Source organism: Erithacus rubecula (assembly GCF_903797595.1).
Source record: "Erithacus rubecula genome assembly, chromosome: 2".
NCBI lineage: Eukaryota > Metazoa > Chordata > Aves > Passeriformes > Muscicapidae > Erithacus > Erithacus rubecula.
The window spans coordinates 50,921,460-50,942,605 of NC_136685.1; the positions used below are offsets into that span (position 1 = coordinate 50,921,460).

Here is a 21,146-nt window from a genome sequence, read left to right on the forward strand (position 1 = left end):
AGCAGTAACTGTTTATGGGTTCAGTTTGTTATTGTTGTTGGGTGGTTTTCTTCCCCTTAATGGGGCTGGTTTGTGGAGGCACCCAGGCTCCTGGCCTCCTCTCACCCTGCCGCTTTTTGGATCCTGTCTTGAGTCAAGGCACAGCTTTTGTTTTCTCCCCGGTCTGTGTCTCTGCCCCTCTTCCACAGCAAATAAACCACCTCTCCCCCCCGCTGCTGGTCGCTCATGCATACCCTGCCCTACTGCTTGGCCCTCCGTTGGTGCACACTCCACGAGTTTTGCTAAGGCTCTCGGGTGACCCATGCAGTCCCCGGGGCTGTCTCCCAACACATCTGTCCCACACATCTCTGCCGAAGCAAGGACACAGAGAAGGGAAGAGGCTGGAGAGACAGTGAGCAGAGTTTCTCAGTCGTACTTTGTCAGGGCAAGGAGAGGGAGTGCACTCCCCATTTGTTTAATGTTTTCCTTATGTTTCTCGCGGAACGTTTATTTTTTGACATGCTTTCTCTGCCCACTGGTGCTAATGCTGCTCGAGTGAGTTGGCTGGCTAGCTGCAGGTTGGCTCACATACATGTCCCATCCTTTCTCCACTGCCTTGTTTATTTATGCCACTCGCCTGACTTGCTCAGCTATTTATACACACATACTAGCACACAAGTTTCAATCTCCAATGAAACAGAACATCTAGACAAATGTACTTTCTACATGTCAGGGTAGCCCCTAGTTTTGTCTGCTGAATGATTTTTATTTTATGCCTCTCTGGCAATCCCACCCCATCCGGCTCAAGTATCCTGGATTAGAAAGACTTTCCCCAGAGTCCTTTTCAAAGGGAGCCTCCCACAGACCTTTAAATCCCCCACATTTTATGGTGCCGATATTTAACAGCTCTGAGAGGGACAGCGGGGGGAGAGAGTGGGCAAAACAGTTACAAATAAGGGTGGCCGCTCCTCACACCATTGAGGCTCTTGATGCGATCAGCGCCGGTTTACACGGCTCACTCTCTCATCCCAGCGATAGCCACCGAGATAAGAAGGCAAGCGAGAAAAGGCTCAGTGAAGTCGCCAGTTTTACCTCGAATCAACCTCACCACCCCCTATGTAGCATTCCCCTTCATCCCAAAAGGAAACTCTTGCCGGAGAAAAGAAACGCGATACCCTTCTATCAAAGAGGCGGCCTCGCTTGGCCGAGGTGCAGCAGAGCTGTGCCCCTGCTGCCGGCGCTCTGCTGAGGGTCCCGGGGCATGGGCGGGAGCTGCTGTGTTAACCCGGAGCTCACGGCTCCGCTCGACCCTAGCCCGGGGCCAGTCCCATGTCTCTCCTGCCGCCAGCCGGCAGTGGGGACGGTCCCCAGCCCCGGCAGGACACGCGGCTTTGCTCTGTCCTGGCCCGCCGGAGAAACCACCCCAGAAAACTCCTGCCCAGTGTAGGGGTCAGAGCGGAGAAAATCCCGAGAGGCTGGAGACCCCTCAGCGCCCCACTCCCATCTCCCCACGTCCGCTGCGGGCCGGGATGCGAGGGGCAGGTTCGGGGCAGAGAGGGTGCCGCGCTGTGTCCCTCTCCGCAGGGAAGGGGCTGAGCACCCCGCCCCGTCTCCCCGGAGAGCGGGGCGGCCCTCCCCACGGAGGGGCCGGGGCGCGGGGGGCAGCGGCATCTCCGCGGTGACCCCGGCAAGGCCGGCGGAGGAGGGGCGGCGAGCGGGGGCTGCCAGCGGCGCTGCCCAGCCCTGCCGCCCGCGGGCCCCGCTGCCGGAGGATGCTCGGGCGCCCGTGCCCCAGAGGGCTCGGCCGGGAGCGGGGAGCCTCCTCCCGCCGTGCCGGGCAGCTGGGGCTCGCCTCCTCCCGGCGCGCCCCGCCCCGGGGCCTCTCCCCCGGGGCCCCGCTCAGGAGCAGCTCCCGCATGAAGCCCGGGGGCTCCTGGTCGGCGGGCGGGAGAGCCGGGGGGGCCCGGCCCACCTGCGCCCGGCGGCTGGCGGTGCCCGCGGCGCAGAGCGCGGCTGCTCCGGCTCGGCGGCGGCGGGGCTGGGTCCTCCCTCTGCCCCCCCGCCGCTCCCGCCCTCGCACACTCCTCTCCCACCGCCATCCATCCATCCGTCCTGTCGGCACCTCGTCCGCCCGGCGCACACACGGGCGCGCTCAGCCGCACGCACCCCGGCACCCTCACATCATGCTGCCGGCCGCCGGCCCGGCATGGACCCCGGCGGCGGCTGCTCGGCTCCTCTCCGCTGCTGACTGCCCTCTGAGGTTTGCGGCAGGTAGCGGGGCAGACTGCTGGAAAGTGCAATAGGAAAAGCGAAGGGGAAGGAAAAAAAAAAAAAAAAAAAAAAAAAAAAAAAAAAAAAAAAAAAAAAAAAAAAAAGAGGAAAAAAAAAAGGCAAAAGCCATCAAGCCGGCCAAGCCCAGCTTTGGATCTCAGTGCAGGTATTTCTGCTGCTGTGTTCATCCCTTGCCGCCTACCACCCCGGTTTATTATTTCTTTTTTTAAGGAAAGAAAAAAAGGACGAAAAGGAGAAGTCGAACTCTCAAAGGGTTACTATGCAATTGCGACTGATTTCTTGGTTTTTTATCACTTTGAACTTTATGGAATACATTGGCAGCCAGCACGCCTCCAGGGTACGGCGACAGGGAAGAAGTAAGTGCGAAGAGATTTATACTTTGATAACTTCTGCTTGCTCTTGTTGTGCTGTTCACCTGTCCGGGGGGCTCCGTGCCCCCGGTGCCCGGGCGAGTGCGCTGGGAACTAAATCCCGCGTCAGCGTCGCGGCCGAGAGGATTTGCAGGCAGTTTCATTCAATTGGAGGGACGAAGGCGATTTTTGACCTCTCTGTGCTCTTTTTTCTCACCTCACCGGGATGTGCAGCGCGGGCTCTGAGAAGACCTGCGTCTGGTGCTTTAGTTTTTAATGTCTGGTAAAAGGGACCGTTCTTTCTTAGGTCTTTCCCCTTTTGAAGGGAAAGGGCGATGACACAACAGGTAACTTTTTGCCGGTATGCCCTAAGCGTCTTTCTCCACCCCGGGCAAGAAGCCCCCTTTCCAAGAACGGGCAATACAAATTATCGCTAGAGGTTAAACCCGGAGCCCGGGGGTGAGGAGGGGGTCTGGGGTGTCGCGGATCCGTCCGGCCCGTTGACTTTCAGCCTCCGCTGGCCACCAGTCACCCACTGCCACCGTCCTGGGACTGTGGCCCCCGAATTTTTTAATATTTTAATTTTAATCTCATGGGATGAGGCGAGTCCATCCCTTCTGATTTAACCTGTCCATCTCCACCCGGGTCCGGGGCAGAGGCAGGAGGCAGCCGGGGGTGCGGGGGACGAGGGGCAGTACTCAGGGTGCTGGCAGAAGCTCCCTGCCCCTGTGAGGGTTAGAGAGAGGAGAGTCCCCCGACATTGGGGAGGAAGGAACCGGGACGCAGCAGCGCGTCTCCCCCTTGGGAAGTCGCTGTCCAAGTCGCGGGGCGCTGCCACGGCCAGGCGGTCTCTCGCTCCGGCGTGGGGATGTCAGGCTGCAATCCGCGCTGACACCTCCGGCAGTGCCGGAGCTCTGCCGGTCGGAGCTCTGCCGTGACCCTGCCGCGAGGAGCCGTGGATGAGGCGGGATGCGGCAGCAGAGGCCGCCGGGACGTGCCCCCGACCCGGCCTCGCCACCCCGCCTGACTCGGACCCGCCGCTCCTTCTGGGGAGAAGGCATTTGGCATTTTCTGTGCACCTACCACGGAGGGGCTGCTCATGCCTGTCCGCTCTCCCTGACAGCTGCAGACACCGAGGAAATGTCATAAAACATAGCAGCCTGCATTTCATCAGCAAGAAGTAACTGAGTTACTTCCTCGGGGAGGGGAGGTACTATTATTTTAATTTTCTCCTGCTCAGCCTTCTCTCCCTTGCCCTGCTTGGCACGGCTGGTCCTTGAAAGCCTCCTTTGTATGGTTTGCCTTCTACAAACAAGGTTTGATTCACCTAAAGTGCCCCTAAAGCAGAGCTGAGGACGAGAGAGACCGGGGCTCCAGCCCTCCGATCCCCACGGCCTCGCAGCGAGGGAGCACTAAGGGCTAAGTAAAACATGTCAGGGCATCGGATTTATTATCCTTGGCAAGGGAGGGCTCCGCAGCCTCCATCACTTCCCACCCACTCCTTTAACCCCTGGCAACCGCGGGCCCGCAGGCTGCGGCTGCCCCGCACCCCCAGCCGCAGGGGAACCCCGGCGGGAGCGGCAGAGCTCCAGCCGCGGGCTGGGGGCACGGCAGGGCTCGGGGGGCAGGACACCCCCGCGGGCCGAGGGTCGCGGAGCGGGGCCCCCTCCTCCGGGACTCGCTCCGGCACCTGGAGCGCGGCGCGCCGGGCCAGCGCCGGGCCGGCGGCGACCTCTGCTGTCCCGTGCCGCGGCGGGCAGCCCGGGCTGCAGGTGCTTTCCCCGCAGCACGGCTCGGCCCGGCACGGCCCGGGAGCTGCCCCGCTTTCGGCGGGACAAGGCGGGTCTGCCCCTGCCCCCGGCCGCCCGCAGCGCCGGGCGCCCGGAGCCGCCGCTGCCAGCGGAGCGGCAGACGCGCTGCGCTCTCCGGAGCGCGCCGTCCCACCGCGCTCGTCCTCAGACAACCTGCACGGCAGGGCAACCTTCGGGAAATTGAGCAGGAGGTGTTGGCCGCGAATGTTTAACTGGTTGGTACACTGGGGAGAAGGTACCGACCACTTTCCCAAAGTTTTATGGTTAAAATGAATGAGTTAAGATAAATCCAGAGCAGAACAAGGGGCTGGAAAACCACAGATAGAGGATTACGATAGAAATCTGCCTCATTATTTTGGCAGTGAAGGCAAAAAGCCTTTCAGAGCACCTCACCTGGACGTGCTATACATCGCCTACTGGCCGAGGTCATCAAATCCAGCTGGTTGTAAATCATTATTTGGTGTGTATATAGAGGTTACTTGGCTTGAGCAAAAAAATTAGAATGAGTGTTTATGAAAGTTATTACAAAAGTGGTTACAATCACTTGCACTAATCACTTTGGCTTTAAAAACCTAAGAATCGCTATTAGTGAATAGCACAACTTGAAATAAATTATAGAGTGTAGATAAAGAAAACATCTGTCAAATTTGTCTACTGTGTGGAAGACTTTGCCTGGATTTAGGTCTCTTTTGCTCAGATAGTCTCCTTTAATCATAAATCATAAGCACATTTCTAGATAAATGTTTTTAAATTTCTCTTTAACCTATTTATTTTTAAATATAGAACAAATAACTTCCCATCAGTCAGTGAGCCCATGTTACTTCATTTTATTTATTATCAGAGTCCTCCATTCCATGTATTATATTGTAGACTTACATATTTTAACTTAAATCATAAAATCCGCACTGGCTAATTCAGAATACGTCATGCCAGACTCCCAGCTGGTATAAAATGAAATTCCTTTGTTAAATTACCCCATCAGAAGGATCTGGTTCTGAAGCATTACTTGTTTTTTACCTATTGCCAAAGTAATCCTTAATATGAGAAATGTCTAGTTTGCATTCCTTTTGCTCTCCAAACTCCTACTGGATTTTCTAGTTGGGGAATCCTAAATTTCTGTCCCATGATCAGTAGTAAAGATACAGTTGGCTGTGGAGAGATAAAACTCCTCTGAAGTCAACAACAAAGCACAGACAGATGTTCAGGTCCAGAATTAAACATAGAACAAAATCAATAAAAGTTTAAAAGCAAACATGCCATTAGCAGAGAAAATTGTGGTTTTATTCTGATAAGAGCAATTAAGATTAACAACGTTGCTTGCTAGAGTCTCACAAGACAGAGCAATATGCGGCTGCGTATAGATTAGCATACCAATAAATAAGAATCACACTGCCAGTGATCGCAGTTTGCTTAGGGAAAAAAGAGGATCAAGTCACTAGCTCAAAAATATTTTGGCTCTGCAGGCCATGACCAACCCCCAAAATTTAGTACTGACAGTTATGTACGTCTCTCATTGACCTTCTAATAGAGAGAAACTAAGTATTATTCACTGCGGGTCTGTGAGTGACCGGCAGATCGTTTGCCATAACCCTGTGGACTAGCAGTGAGCCATGGACTAAATTTGGAAATCTAGAATAAGCAAAGTGATAGAAAATTCTGTTTTTCTATCCCACTCCTACATTTGTGAGTAAAATAATCTGTATGACTTTATGGGAATGAAGTTTGGATGCAGAGCTCCCATGATTATTGGTAGCCCATCAAATTGCCTCCTGCCTTTCACTATAACAGCATGTCCAGGATATCCAGCCTTCCTTCCTTCCTTCCTTCCTTCCTTCCTTCCTTCCTTCCTTCCTTCCTTCCTTCCTTCCTTCCTTCCTTCCTTCCTTCCTTCCTTCCTTCCTTCCTTCCTTCCTTCCTTCCTTCCTTCCTTCCTTCCTTCCTTCCTTCCTTCCTCCTTCCTTCCTTCCTCCTTCCTTCCTTCCTTCCCCTTCCTTCCTTCCTTCCTTCCTTCCTTTCCTTCCTTCCTTCCTTCCTTCCTTCCTTCCTTTCCTTCCTTCCTTTCCGTTCCCTTCCTTTCCTGTTCCTCCTTCCTTCTCTTCCTTTCCTTCCTTCCTCTTCCTTCCTTCCTTCCTTCCGTCCTTCCTTCCTTCCTCCTTCCTTCTCTTCCTTCCTTCCTTCCTTTTCCTTCCTATCCTTCCTTCCTTCCTTCCTTCCTTTCCTTTCCTTTCCTTCCTTACTTCCTTCCTTCCTTCCTTCCTTCCTTCCCTTCCTTCCTCCTTCCCTTCCTGCCTTCCTTCCTTCCTTCCTTCCTTCCTTCCTTCCTTCCTTCCTTCCTCTTCCTTCCTTCCGTCCTTCCTTCCTTCCTTCCTTCCTTCCTTCCTTCCTTCCTTCCTTCCTTCCGTCCTTATCCTTCCTTCCTTCCTTCCTTTCCTTCCTGTCCTTGCCTTCCTTCCTTCCTTCCTTCCTTCCTTCCTTCCTTCCTCCTCCTTCCTCCTTCCTTCCTTCCTTCCTTCCTTCCTTCCTTCCTTCCTTCCCTTCCTTCCTTCCTTCATTCCTTCCTTCCTTCCTTCTCTTCCTTCCTTCCTTCCTTCCTTCCTTCCTTCCTTCCTTCCTTCCTTCCTTCCTTCCTTCCTTCCTTCCTTCCTTCCTTCCTTTGGTCCTCTGTCATTCCTCTGCTGATGTGGGACTGCAGGTCTTCCAGCATCTGCTTCTGGTCACAAATACTAGTGGAAAGCTCCAGTCTGCAAATGGTTTGCATTCAACTGCTTACAAGCTCAAAATTAGGGAGGTGTGTAACAGCCCATTTGTAAACAGCTATATAAATTAAAACAAACCAGAAAAATACTGACAAAACACCAACAGGTAAAATTATATCTTCAGTGTTTTTATACTCTTATGTAGGGTGTAATTCACATGGAGGTAGAATGTCAGCAAGAAAAAAGGCATTACATTATTAGTTAAAGTAGCACATCATTTTAATTCTTTTAATAGTTCACAACCTATATATATTCTTGATATCTACAGGTATGTTTAGGGTTGGCACATCACAGATGGCAGTACTACAGAGGGGATATGTGGTATAGATGTTGTTACCAAATTTTAAATATAGAAATAATTTTGTATCTCAGTGCAACAGTTCAAAGCAGAAGTTAGCCAAGCAAGCAGCCATCAAGCAGCCCCCCTTGGGCAGGAATGTTAGTTCTCTTTCAAAGTGTTTGCATGCTGCTGCTAATTTTTTTCTGTGATATCTTCCTATTAGCACTGTGAGAGTGAATACTTTGCTGGTGACAAGTGCAGCCTCTTTTTTTTTGTTTTGTTTCGGGTTTTTTTTTTTTTTTGCAAAGAAACTATATTTTTCATTTTTTGGATGAGAATCTGTACTTTCAAAAAGAGACAGTAAAATTCCTATTGCAGTCATTGGAAACAGAAGCTGTTCCATCGTGTTGTCGTAAACTGTGAGCATATCTCACTGTAGCGATATCTTAAAAAAATTAAACATCAGGAAATCACTACCAATTGCTGGAAGCTTTAGAAGCATGATACGGATAGACTGCTTGCGTTGTTATTTTTTTAAAAATAACTCTATATATATGTAAATATGTGCCTGATCATACCAGCATATGTGGAACAATAAGTATTGTTGTTCCAGGAGACTGAAGGACATTACTGACCAGTTCCCATTACATAGCTGACATCTGAAAGGGTGATAATTTCATGTTTTTTCCCCTATGACTTACTATATGAAATTGATGTTAGACTTTAAATGCACTTAATACCACAACTTCTCAAAGACATTGATGTAGGATGGTATACCTGAAAATACTTGAAAAGTCCTATTTCTTTCTGCAGACAGAATAAAATATTGCTATTTTTAGTGAGATGATTTTAGAGCTTGAATCTGCCTCTTCTGCTTTGAGTGGAGAAAGTCCTATGGACTCTTCTGTAGCTGGAGTGAGCTTTTTTCTGCAGGACCTCATGATACATTTTGAGTTTGGAAAATTGCAAAATTGCATGACTTAAATATGTACAGTTCCTAAAGAGGAGAAAACAATGCTTCTTACCTTTCAAAACTATGAAACTTAAGCTGCTTGGGAGACAGTCTCTTTCTTAATCATATAAAAAGTGCAACTTTTTTACTACTTCCACCTGTTGAGCCAACTGAAGCCAAATGAGTTAACTGAGACTAATTTCTTCTTTTGAGCTTTGCCCTTAGTGTACCAAGCCTTTGCTAATCCCCATTCTGCTGTTTCTTCTTGCTATAAATTTTTCACTGGAGACGATGGAATTTATACCTGGTGAAATCTGGGCTAGAACTCAAAAATCAGATGTACTTATTTTTTCTTGCTTAGCCTGCTCATTTTACTTTCTGGTTTGCAAAGCAAGTGTGCTGGCTGGACCACTGCACTTTATCACTAACAAGCTGCCTGTCATTTCATACTCAATCATTTATAGACAGTAACTACCAGCAACACTGCTCCAGTAAAACTATGGATGCTCTTAAGAACAATTTTTCCCCTGCAGTGAACTGTCCCTTTTGCTCAAAATTAAATTAGAAGTTACGAAAGCTTGGTGGAGGAGATATAAAAGCTAATAAAAAAATAATATTTTTGTCTCATTTCTAATTTTGGAGTCTGAATTACTCAAAATCACTTTGCCAATTTTTTTACCAAAACAATTCTGAACAAAGGAATCTTATCAGATGACAAAAGGCAGCTGAAACTATGTACATTTTTATACACAAGTCTGTCTGCTGTTACCACAAACAATGCTTCAGAAAAAAGTACTCAGGGAACATTTATTCATGTGAAACGTGCTATGGCTCTCAAAAAAAAAGACGGGAGCTCCAACTTTTTAATAAATAATTGAATAGCAGGTTTTGGCGACAGCCAAATGATTACAATTAATAAAAAATAATAATAAATCATCATATAATGTCATAATAAAATCTAACAGATTTTATTAATGAGTACTTTAACCTTATTTCTGTTACTAGTACAGAGCAGTATGATGAGCAATGCTACTTAAGAAATTATCGTACTATGGTTATACGACAGATGACTAATAAACATTTTTGTGCACTTCAGTTTCTAGATTACAAGCTATCAACTTTGCATTTTAAAGTGCTAGTGTTACTCCTGTGATCAAACATAGCAGGAACTGAAGTAAAGGAGCCACAAAACACATCTTTCTCCAGTGGTCCTAGGCAAGAACTCACCTATGGGGACCAGAGCTGAACTGGGAGAGCCTTTTGGCTGGGTCAGGGACACTGAGCTCCTGGCAGCTTGAAGCAGCATCCCAACCTTGCATGGATATTGGCTCCACACAACAGAATAACTGGGAGGAAGAACATAAAGGAATGCTTATAGTAGTATTTTTCCATAAAATTAAAACCCCAAACCACAGGTTCACACCAAGTTCTCATAGTGCTGCTATAAACTTTATCCTTTCAAACTTCATAACGTGTGTCAGTATTATATCCTGACAGGGTTCGTGTTTAAAATTGAAAGGTCCTAAATGGGATTTCAGACATTTAATATTTTCTGCAGGGTAAAGAAGATTTTGGGGCACTGTAAAATGGAACAGGAGGTCATTGATAGATGTTGGGATAGTAACGATGTGTGATTCCTGTGGCTTCATTTAAAGTGCAAGGGCAAACACAGAAAGGCTCACATCCAAGAACAGGACATAAAGTGCCTAAAGTGTGTCTGGGACAGGATTTAAATATGAGTCACTCACCTTCAATAATGCTTAATTTCCACCTCACCTTTGACACATGGACATTTCTCAGATGCTCTGTCATTTCTAAAGTGATGTTTCATCTTACTGGCATTGAGCATCTATCTGATGATCTAGTCTCATGCAGAGACTTTGAGATTTTCTCTTAAAGAAACCCCGTGTTAAAAAATTACAATGAATAAATAGTGGCAAATAATAAATATATCAATGCAAAGTTCCTTCACAAGGAGCACACAATATTGCAGATGATTGCTTACTGACATTGGAATAAAGTCACGTGCATTCCTGCTCCATACTTAGCTCTCAAGCCCTCGCCTTTCCTGTGCAAGCTAAAACTGGTGTGAGAAGTGACCTGAGATTACATGGAAATCCAGGTGAAAAACATCAGTTTATTATCAATACAGTAGCCTGGAAAAACTAATTTAGCTTAGGTTTTCCTGGACAAACGTTTTAGCAGCTAAGCTTCTGGATACATTAAGGGACAGCAAGGCTGCTGCTCCCTTCTTGGTGTGTTTCAGAAGAAAAGAGCGAATTCTCCTTTCTTTTGTTAGAGAATGTACAGGTTTGCAGTGCTGTGTAGTAATGCCAGGGCACCTAAACTCCCTGGACATCCAGGATTTGATACAGTTTCTGACCTCTTCTTTTCAGACCAGGTTAAGGCTCCTTTGTTCAGCATGCTGGATTTTGTCCCTTTTGTAGGCACCCAATTCTTCTCACCTGCTAAAAGGCAACAAATAATTTGCTCAGAGTTGCCAGCTGTACTTTGTTGGAGATATCAATGGAGTACATCACAACATAAAGCAGGGATGTTATGAACAGCATAAATCCTCTACCAAGCACCAGCTTATCCACCCCACTTCTCCCCAAATAACTCCCTGGGTACACAGCTTCAGTGGTGATAGAGTTTTCATGGAAAGTCACAGCAGAGGTAGGGCTTGAGATATTTTCATTCAGCTTCCCTACAGTGTGAGGCTCTGTTTCAAAGAGAAGGAAGACAAGGTTTTCAAGTGAACCAGAATTGTAGAAGCAACCAGCTGGTGGAACAAGATTTCTCTTGAGTTCCTTGAAAAACTTTTATGAACATCCACATGATCCAGAGCTACTAAAACCCGACACTTTAATATGTTTACAAAGTTTATGTATGTTATCAGCACATGCAATACTCCCATTAGGATTTATTACAGGTTTCTTTAGTAACAACATTTTTTATCATAACAGCTCAACCGGTCAGAGAGAGGAAAACAGCCAGTTTCTCCATAGTGAGCCTCCCACGCACACTTGCCCAGCATTATTGAGTTGCTTATTCATGAAGATTACACAAACCAGTGTCGGCAAGTGTTTCATAACCTTGTTTCCTCTTCCTAGAATGTTCATAATTAATTTCACTCTTTTCTATGCCACTGAATAATGAGTTGCTGGTGTTATTTTACTTGATGTTACTGCCGAGTGAAGAACTAGCCCTCCCAAAGAGAGAAGTGGGAGCAAAGGCTATTTATTCAACATGGGAGTCATAAGATGTTAAGTGCAAGTATTTCGCAAACACATGGGGATGGATGAAGATTCCAGAAAGTTTTAGTATAACACAGAACTAAAAATAATCAGCTGAAATGAGACCTTCTTGTGCTGGGCATGCTGGCTGCAGATGTCTAATAGACAAGAGCCTGAAGGCCTGGAAGGCAAATAAATGACATGATTTTGTGTTTTGCAAAAAAAAAAAAAAAAAAGCCACAGCACTTTCTGTTTTGCAGTCCAAAATGAAATCACACATTTGTCTCTTGTGTTTATATTTTATGAAGAGTTGGGCAATTGAAAGTTTCAGAGTTGAGGGCGTATTAAAAGGGAAAGTAGAATTCTGTATGAGAGTGTAGAATTTATAACTTGTGCTGTGTCCTAGACAAGAATTTTAAAGATCAAGTCCCTGACTTTAGGAATAAAACTATTTACATGTGCTTTCTACGCTACCAGCTGAGGAGAAATTTCAGACATGTAAAAATAGGATTCAATTTCAGGTGAATGTCAGCAAAAGGACATCCTCATCACTGCTCAGGTAATATATTATTTCTGAAGAATAGACCAAAGTAATTTTGAGGAGCAGATAAACATAAGAAAACAAGTTCCCCTAGAGAGATTGTGACAAAAATATTGCATTTTTTCTCCATTGGGATAATTTATTCCTGCTAAAAACCTACAAAATCAATATGATTTGAAAATACTTATTCTTTCCCATGACCAGGTATCATATTCTTTAATCTGAGTAATTAAATAGGATACTAATCCTGCTTTAAAGCCCCAGCTTCCTTCAAACATATGTCTCAGAACAAGTAAGCTGCCACATTACTAACTGAGTTCAGTATATCTGACAAGCAGTAACATGTATTATAGTTGTGTGGTCTCAATCACCCTATGAACATGAAAATTTTGGAGGAAATTTCAAACAGACTTTAATTTATGAGGTACATATTGTACCTGGATACTCTGCTAAACACAAGTCTTCCCAAGCCTTATGAAGGTTAGAAGCACTGAGTGGGGAGTGACCAGAGTGGGGGCTCTTACTGCTTGTTGCCAGGATCTGGCTGGCCACAAAGGAAACTGAACTGTATCCATTCAAGATGAGGACAGACTGCTATTCACCTCTTTCTGAAATCCCATAATTTCCAGCTACCCAGTAAGCAGAGAAGTTATTTCATCTCTCAGGATAAATCACACCTGAGTCAAGATAAAATACATTGATCAAAAGGGTAGCCTTCTCTTGCATTTCCATACTTTCTTGATTATGTGAGAGAGGAGGATTCTATCCATAGCTACCACTAAAAGACCACCAAGCATTATGAAAGTCAATGCATAATCCTTTCTGCAGCCTTGCATAATTTCTTGAAAAGTAAGTTATTCATCTATGAGATTTTCTGGTTGAGCCTTCTAGTCTGGTTCCATGACTGGCTGTGGTTACTTCTGGGAACAGGAAAAAGGGCCTGTGTTTTTCATCTGTAAGTATGCAGAGACCTTGGACACATCTTGTTCAAAAGAGATCAGTCACAGAAATTGCAGTACTGCATATAAGAGAGTTTATTCAGAAGTAGAATCTTCCATCTCATATTCCTTGACTCTCAAAGAAACATTCCCTGGCTTATATAGTTAATTTCATGGACCCTCCTGGCCCTACAGTTGTTGTCCTAGAATTGGAAAAACTCATGCTCATGCATTGCCATCTCTCCCTTCTCCCCTACAAGTTAATATCTATGTCTGTATATTTGCATTCCCATACATACACAAAACTTCACATCAACACAAGCAAGAATTAAAGTATTTTCACTTTGAGATTGTCTTAAAATACAGGTGAAATGCATGCTGATAACCTCAGAAGTTTTTGACTCCACATGAAGTCCTTTGATTTGTCTGAAAACTTTATCTCTTCTCCCACTGTTCTTATCATCTGTTTGGTCATGGAAAACAAAATAATTAGTTTATGTGGGTTAAACCAAATGCTAAATTAAAGAACAGCAACAAAAAATACCTGGAAAGGTTGGTTAGGGACCCTCTTTTCTTTCTGATGAGCTTGGTGTGTTTAAAACTGCTCCAGAAAGTTATATGGACCCTTTTTGGTTATGAAACCTTTCTTGCTTTTCACATGACCTGTATCACTAGGCTGGGAAGTTTTTCTTAGCCACTTGGAAGGAAGACAGTGCTCCAGAGGTTTTGCTCTGGGTAGGGAAAATTGGTGGTGCCAGTGGAAAAGAGTCTTTCCTTACCACTGTGACAATGCAGCAGCACTGCTGCTAATGTTCCTGGGGTTGGCCATGCTTATGGATACACTTCTGCAAACTGCATCTGTGCTCGTGCAAGGAAACACAATATTCCTCTCTTTCATCAGCAAACAGAAATATCACAATCATAAGGCACATGCCATACTAACCCAAGGTTTTCAATTAGAGCCTCTGCATTGTTTTTAATGGGAGATGGTTTAGGCAGAATAAACATGTCACAAAGGTTACGGGACTGATTTTGCTTCTAGTTACAACTCATGTCAGGAAGCAAATATCTCACAGAGCCCTGCCAGCATAAAATTTGCATGTGCACAGAATCCAGCCTAAATGTTTATACAGGCTACTAAAAAAACATGATAAGTGGGAGGTTTTTGTTGCAAATCACCAAGAAAAGGAGCAGAAGTGCAGTTCTGCAATTCTCTGAGTTGCTGTTACTGGACATGAGGGTATTCCACTGTCTTTTGTCAGAGAACAGCCACAATTTGCCACTTAAAAGTGTAGGAGAGATACTTTTATGGCTTTCCCCATGCTGCACTTATTCACTCTGCCAGCACTGTGTATTCCTGAGCATTTCCCTTCTTTGCCTTCCCTCTCTTGCTACAGATATTGAACCTGAGCACTATCTCTCAAAGTACTGCCTGAAGTAACTCACAGAATGAGAACATGCACCAGACTAGCTAAACAAGTGAGCACAGGAATAGACAAAATGTTGCAAATTCTGCAGTAGCAAGTGGTGAAGGAAGTAATAAGTCTGTATCAGCTCCACTGGCCTGCCAGACTGAATACATATTTGATCCATGTCCTTCTCATAATCCATCCTACTGGAAATGAGAACTAGCAGGTGAATGCATTGAACCAGAACAGACACACCCGAATTCAAATGCAGTCATACATCCAACATATAGGATGTACAGTAAGGTGCCTTTTGCCAAATCAGTTTTTAAAATATTCATTTTCTCATAATCAGTTTCTGGTTTTCCTTAGTGTCACCCCAGAGAAACATGTTTTTAGTGTTCTCTTGCGCTCACTCCCTTGTATCTACAAGTAAGTTTCTTTCTCAACGTACTTTTCCCTTTTGATGCCTCAACATACTTTTCCCTTTTGGTTACAAATTATTGCAACTTACATTGCTAAGAGCAGGGTTTTGGGGAAAATGGTGGAAAGAGAAAGGATGCCCTTGAGCTGTGGTGTGATGATTTGATGATAGCAGTGAGTTTCTTGGTGGACAAAAGAAGCAATGAACAACTTCTTTGATTTACAGAAACAGATTGTTAAAACAAGCCATGAAACTCTGCATATGCAGAAAGATGTGAATCCTTGGAGCTTATGTCAAACATAATGAAGGATGGGAAGCTTTGCCTAGACTAACAGAGAATGTAGCCCTGAAGACTATAAAATACAAGAATATGAAGTGTGGAGTTTGTAAAGTGGTGAACTATCCTGAATGCGTCAGCTGACATCAAACACATCTATGGCTGCTTGACCAAGCACAGATGCCAAACTATCCACCCAATTTATCTACTGCTCTCCCCTTCAGGGACCAGCAGAAAAAATTTACTCTTTGGAAAAGCATTGAGGGGGGAGGAAAGCCCTCCCCCACAATATCATGCTTTCCCCTGCTTTATCAGGGATGGTCAAGATGCGTGGCAGGGCAGTAGGGCTCGACTCAGTACAACTTAGGAGTTTGTTCAGAAGCAGAATCCTCCTCCTCAGCTGCGTTGTTTGCAGACAGAATGAGCAGCAAAGTTCCTCAGCTGGACTGCAATGTGCAGATCTGCTCATTGTACTCTATAAGCATTTCCCAGCCCTTGTAATGCCTGATGGTCCCAACTTTCCCTATTTCCCTTTCTCCAACACATTTAATTCCTCAAAGCTCTGCACATCTCTATTCTGTCTTGTGACAGGAGTTGAATAATGTCCACAAATGGAAATAGCTACTCCTCCTCTTGGCTTGCTGTGGAGCCGTAATCCCCCTCCCCCAATATATTCAGTCTAAGTGGATTTACAGAGTCTGTCTGACAGTTTCTGAAATAGAAATCCTCTGGTTCACAGCAGAGTGCAAGCACTGCTGTCTCTACAAGCAGGCCAGTGCTTCTTGCTTCCCTTTAAGATGGATTCACTTGAATGATGCAGGGGCAGAGAAGGGACCACACCCTGTCCAGCCGTCAGCCTCGTGTTCAGACAGCTCTCTCAGCTGCCAGTTCTCCTTTAGGGTTTTACAATGAAAAAGTTTCAAACAAATATCAGATGAAAGCAATTTTGAGCCTAAACCAAGCATGGCCAGGTTTGCATTGGTGATTTATTGGTGCAAGTCATCAGCTCCTATTACCTTTTTCTTGAGCCATGCAATTCTCTGGCTTCCAGACATTTCTAGGGCCTGATTCTTTTCCTATTGAAGTTAATGGGAGGTTTTGCCACTGATTTCAATAGGAGGCCTCTAACTTTCCAACCTTCTGCCTATAGAATCTTGAAGTGCTTCCAGGTTTCCATCACAGTCTGCGGTTCCCCACTTTAAGTCAACTGGACATTAACAGATTGCCTGGGTCCACACCTTTGGATAGAGGAAAGCTCCAGATCTGATTCAGCGCTCACTCACACACCAGCTTTATACCCCAGTGGAGTTCCTCCTGATTTATATTGGCAGGAGAGTGAGGTCCAATGTTACTTATGCCTGGGTCATTGCCAGCAGAACACAGAGAGAATTCAAGTCACTTGTTATCCCCTTCCCCACACCTCTCAATCACAGCGTAAATGTATGTACATTTATGTGGATATATTAGAATCATCTGGACTCTTTTAAGTTATTTGCCATTGAAACTGACTTCAAATTCAAGTTTTAAAGTTGAAATAACAAAGAAGGAAAAAAGTCAGAAGGGAGCCAGCTGCAAGGGTACTCACAATTTTCATCAGTCTATGGGACACTCCTAATAACATATTTTACTACTTTGTAGTGAACTTCCTTTGCTTCTGTCATAAATATATTCCCTATGCTGTAAATGAATAGCTTTCAAGCTCAGTAAAGTTAATATAGAAGAATAAATCTTAACTACCTAATGTCAGGTCAGAAATATAAATCTTATCTAATATTCCAGGTCAGAAGGAAAGAATACTTTTTGCTGAAAATAGCAAATACTTTCCAGTGCAGAGTCGGAACTTATTTTTCTCTTTAAAAAAATGTGCTGCCCCTAATAAGATGAGTTGAACAGTCTCTTTTTAGAATCTCCAAAAGAAAAATAAACACATAGAGCAGAGTTAATTTATAAAATGCTCCAAAGTTTATCTTGGCAGAACAGTTGCAGGCAGTGAGAGTTCTCTCCCTCTCACACATGCACTCATACACACACAGAGAGACACATACACGTCTCAAAATTAGGACAGGTCTTTACAATAGCAAATGCTACAGAAACTTACATATCTGGGTAAATTAATAGATTCTTATTCATGCAAGGGTCTCATTTTAAAGTCAATGGAAATTTTTCCAAAGAAAGACAACAATCTTTGGTGCCTTTTTGTGTAAGTACAGACCTGCTGTGTCACAGTAGGGGATAGAAAGACACAAATGCTTTGTGTCTCAGGCCCCCCTCCCATGTACCAGCACTTCTGCCAGCTGTAAAGCAGGGATGCAGCCACCATCCCCTCCTCTTGCCTGCCCAAGACCTCACTTGCTAGACACAGCTGGACAGCTGTGAGTGATCTGATAGCCAGCAGCTGCTGGCACACAAGTCCCTCCCACTAGGCACAGGCTGGTACTGCTCCCCATCCTCTTGTTCATCTTCCATACCCGCTTCACACCACAAACCCTGTTCTCACCAGAGCTAAGGTAACTTCAGAGGCTGAGGAGATGAGGCCCACCAAGAGCTTTCTTTCAGCCTCACAGTATTAGCTTTATTTATTTTAAAGTTCATATCAGTCTGTGTCAGGGAGCCACAACAACAGAGAAATACTGCAGGTTCCAGATCTACCAGCCAAGAGATTGCCCAGGAGAACAGCAGGTGCTATGCTGACATCCCCAAACAGTTTGGAGCTCCTCCACCTCTTGAAGCAGACACTGGCCTTTCATACAGTTTATTTATTTCAGTGTCTGAAAGGCAAACAGTCAAACATTCATTTTCCCCAAGATAAACAAGAACAGAGGCAGTTTTACATGACCAAAGCACAACTTGATCCTGGGGGTATGCAACAATACTCTGGACCATTCTTGCTCAGTGCCATCAAGCTACCAAATGCAGAACCTGTCTCACTGAAATCCCACAGAAGAATGCAACAAGTAGGTTCCTCTTCTCTTCCTCTTCTCTTCTCTTCTCTTCTCTTCTCTTCTCTTCTCTTCTCTTCCTCTTCTCTTCTCTTCTCTTCTCTTCTCTTCTCTTCTCTCTTCTCTCTTCTCTTCTCTTCTCTTCTCTTCTCTTCTCTTCTCTTCTCTTCTCTTCTCTTCTCTTCTCTTCTCTTCTCTTCTCTTTCTCCTTCTCTTTCTCTTCTCTCTCTTCTCTTCTCTTTCTCTTCCTTCTCTCTCTTCTCTCTTCTCTCTTCTCTTCTTCTCTCTTCTCTCTCTTCTCTCTTCTCTCTTCTCTCTTCTCTCTTCTCTCTTCTCTCTTCTCTCTTCTCTCTCTCTCTTTCCTTTTTGGCTGCTGGGAAGTTGCCAGTAATGTCCAGCATTCGGTCTGACAACTGTTCTACTGTAAATATTTAGAAGAATCCATTAGAGATTAAACAAAGTGTAAGTAACTGCTCCTAAGTGATAGCTCTTATTAATGTTTGCAGCTATAGCCTCTTTACAAATGCATATGAAAGTCCTACCTCTAGGCTGCTTGTGAGAAAGGGCAAGACAGAGGGCAGCAGCCAGAGCACAGTGTAATTTGAGCGTCAGTGTGTTATCATTACAAATATCAGCACAGAGACAGCATTCTGTGGAGTGTGTACCATGCTTGCAAATCTTCCAGACAGCAATGGGCAGAGTGCGTTACCCTGAGCAATGCATTTTAAATGATCCATATAAAGCCACAAGAGTACTCAGAGTCCCTGCTAAGTTATCTTTGCTTTTCTCTGGTCTGCCCCAAATATATAACCTCCCCCTCTTAAAAAAATAACAAAAACCCAAATCACCAAGTCCCCTTCCACCTCAAAATATATCAAGAATTGTCATGTGTTGCAGGGGAAAAGGCAAGCACTGGTCTGGTGAGATTTTTAAACTCTTATTGTATTCCAAAATTATTCTGCTTATACAGTATCTTAAATGTTCTCTGTGCAGAAGGATGTTAGGAGAAACAGTAGGGTATTCTCTGTGCAGTAGGATATTAGGAGAAAGAACGAACACTGACACTGTTCTGGAGCTTATTATGAAATATTTAAGAAGTAATTCTAGCAGAAGTCTCTTTCCAGTGGACATAAGAGAATAAAAAATGCTGCTTTTGCAGTCTACTGAGATGAATGAAGATGTACAAACACATCTACAAGTTAGCCAATTTCTTTGCTTAAAAAATAAATTATGTTCTAGGAATACAGTGAACAGCAGGTATATGCAATTATACATGAGCAGACTTTTCTGTCATAGCAGAGGTTTGTGATACATATTTTAAAAAATTTATTTGCTCGATTTATTGTCATTGATCAGTAATCAGAGTGTGCTAGTTTCAATACCAAAGTGGTAAAAATTGAATACAACATTTGACTCCAGTGTCCATCTTGAACAGGTTAAATTCTGCAAGAAAAAGGTTTGGAGCTTATCCAGACCACTTACAATGCTTTCCCAGGGTGGAAATGTCTGGTACTCACGAATAATGTATGGAAGGCAGACCACTCAGCATCACATCTAATTTTTGAAGCTACCAGTCTCCTTCTCATTTCTTGTCCACTTACCTAAAATAAAATGTCTGGATAGTGTTTCTGGGTTATCCTAGACATCAGTCTGTGCTAATCCTTCCAGCTCAGCTTCATGGTCATATGCAACCTTTCAAAGTTAGTCACCATTTTCTATAAGTGACTTTAGACCATCTTTGACCATGGTGACTTACAGAGTTGGTGGCTTCGGTGCCACAGCAGCAAAGAAAGTAGCATGTAAGGCAATTTATCTTCTGTACCTCCCTGTGTGCATACATAGACAGGAGTTTCAGAAGGTCAAGTAGAAAAGATACTCCTGCTCTAGAAAACTGTAGACTCAGTGATCTCTTCAAGGAAGAGGAACATGAGTAAGCTAGTGGATTGGACAAGTGGCTAAGAGAAAACTATGCACAATCAAAAGGATACCTTCTTGATATTTCCCACTCTGCATCCTACACAAATATATAATGGCAAAATTAACAAGTCTCTTACCATCACTTTGCTTACACTGATGCCTCATTCAGCAGATATGCTACCTAGAAACCTCATTAGACATAAAATTCCAATTTTCTTCATAAAGCAATGATGTGGAGTTTGTTATAAAGAAGTTAAAGTTTATTTAATTTCTGAAATCGCCTATGAAACAAGTAGCGCTCAAATCACAAAAAAAAAAATTGGATAAACACCTTATATTACAAATATGGCACTTTTATTTGCTTTTATACACTTTTATTTCATTCTCTTTTTTTTTATCATTAGAATTAGATTGATAAGCATAACACAACTTACTGTGGGTAAGAAAACTGTGATATTGCTGATACTGTCTTAAGGCAAAATCCTAACAGCAGGCTATCTTGCCAATGTGTGCCTCTAAACACGGGCACAGTGACAAGGGATTTCAGAAGATGCCCAGCATAAACTGTTGGATTGACTCAATGGTTCCTTTTCCAGGCACACTAATTTGTGGCTAAGCTACAGCATGTTTTTTAAAAGACATCTCACATCTGATTTGAAACTTACATGTGACTGAGATTATACTGCCTCCCTGAGACTGCTGCAATGATTTTATTTACCAAGGCTTTCTGAATTTTATCTTAATGCAGTTGAATCTCACTGATGCCTTTTTCCAACCATTAATTGGTTACATCCTCACTTCCAGTGGTAGATACCATTATAACATAGATATTTTAGGGGCAATGCTTTGTAGCAGACTGACTTTTGTTTTTCTTTTTCTTTTTTGTTTTAGTTTTTTTTGGTGGGTTTTTTTTGTCTTGTTTTGTTTTGTTACTGCCTGGACAAAGACCTGCTGTTGTGAAGTGTGCTCAGAGAGGGCTGGTTTTGGAGGTTTTGGAGAAAACTGTCCCCTAAGCTAGTTGCAGATTTTACTATGTGTTTTTGTCTCT

The 21,146-nt window shown here is 44.4% G+C and overlaps 1 protein-coding gene across 1 annotated transcript in view; it reads left to right on the plus strand.

Moving 5' to 3' along the window:
- The first annotated feature begins 2,072 nt into the window (after positions 1-2,072).
- Positions 2,073-21,146, plus strand: part of RSPO3 (R-spondin 3) — a 58,192-nt gene continuing 39,118 nt past the window's right edge. Inside the window, exons 1-2 of the mRNA XM_079298176.1 lie at positions 2,073-2,239; positions 2,482-2,627. Coding sequence (XP_079154302.1) covers positions 2,163-2,239; positions 2,482-2,627 — 223 coding nt within the window. The 5' untranslated portion in view covers positions 2,073-2,162. The remainder of the gene's footprint in view (positions 2,240-2,481; positions 2,628-21,146) is intronic.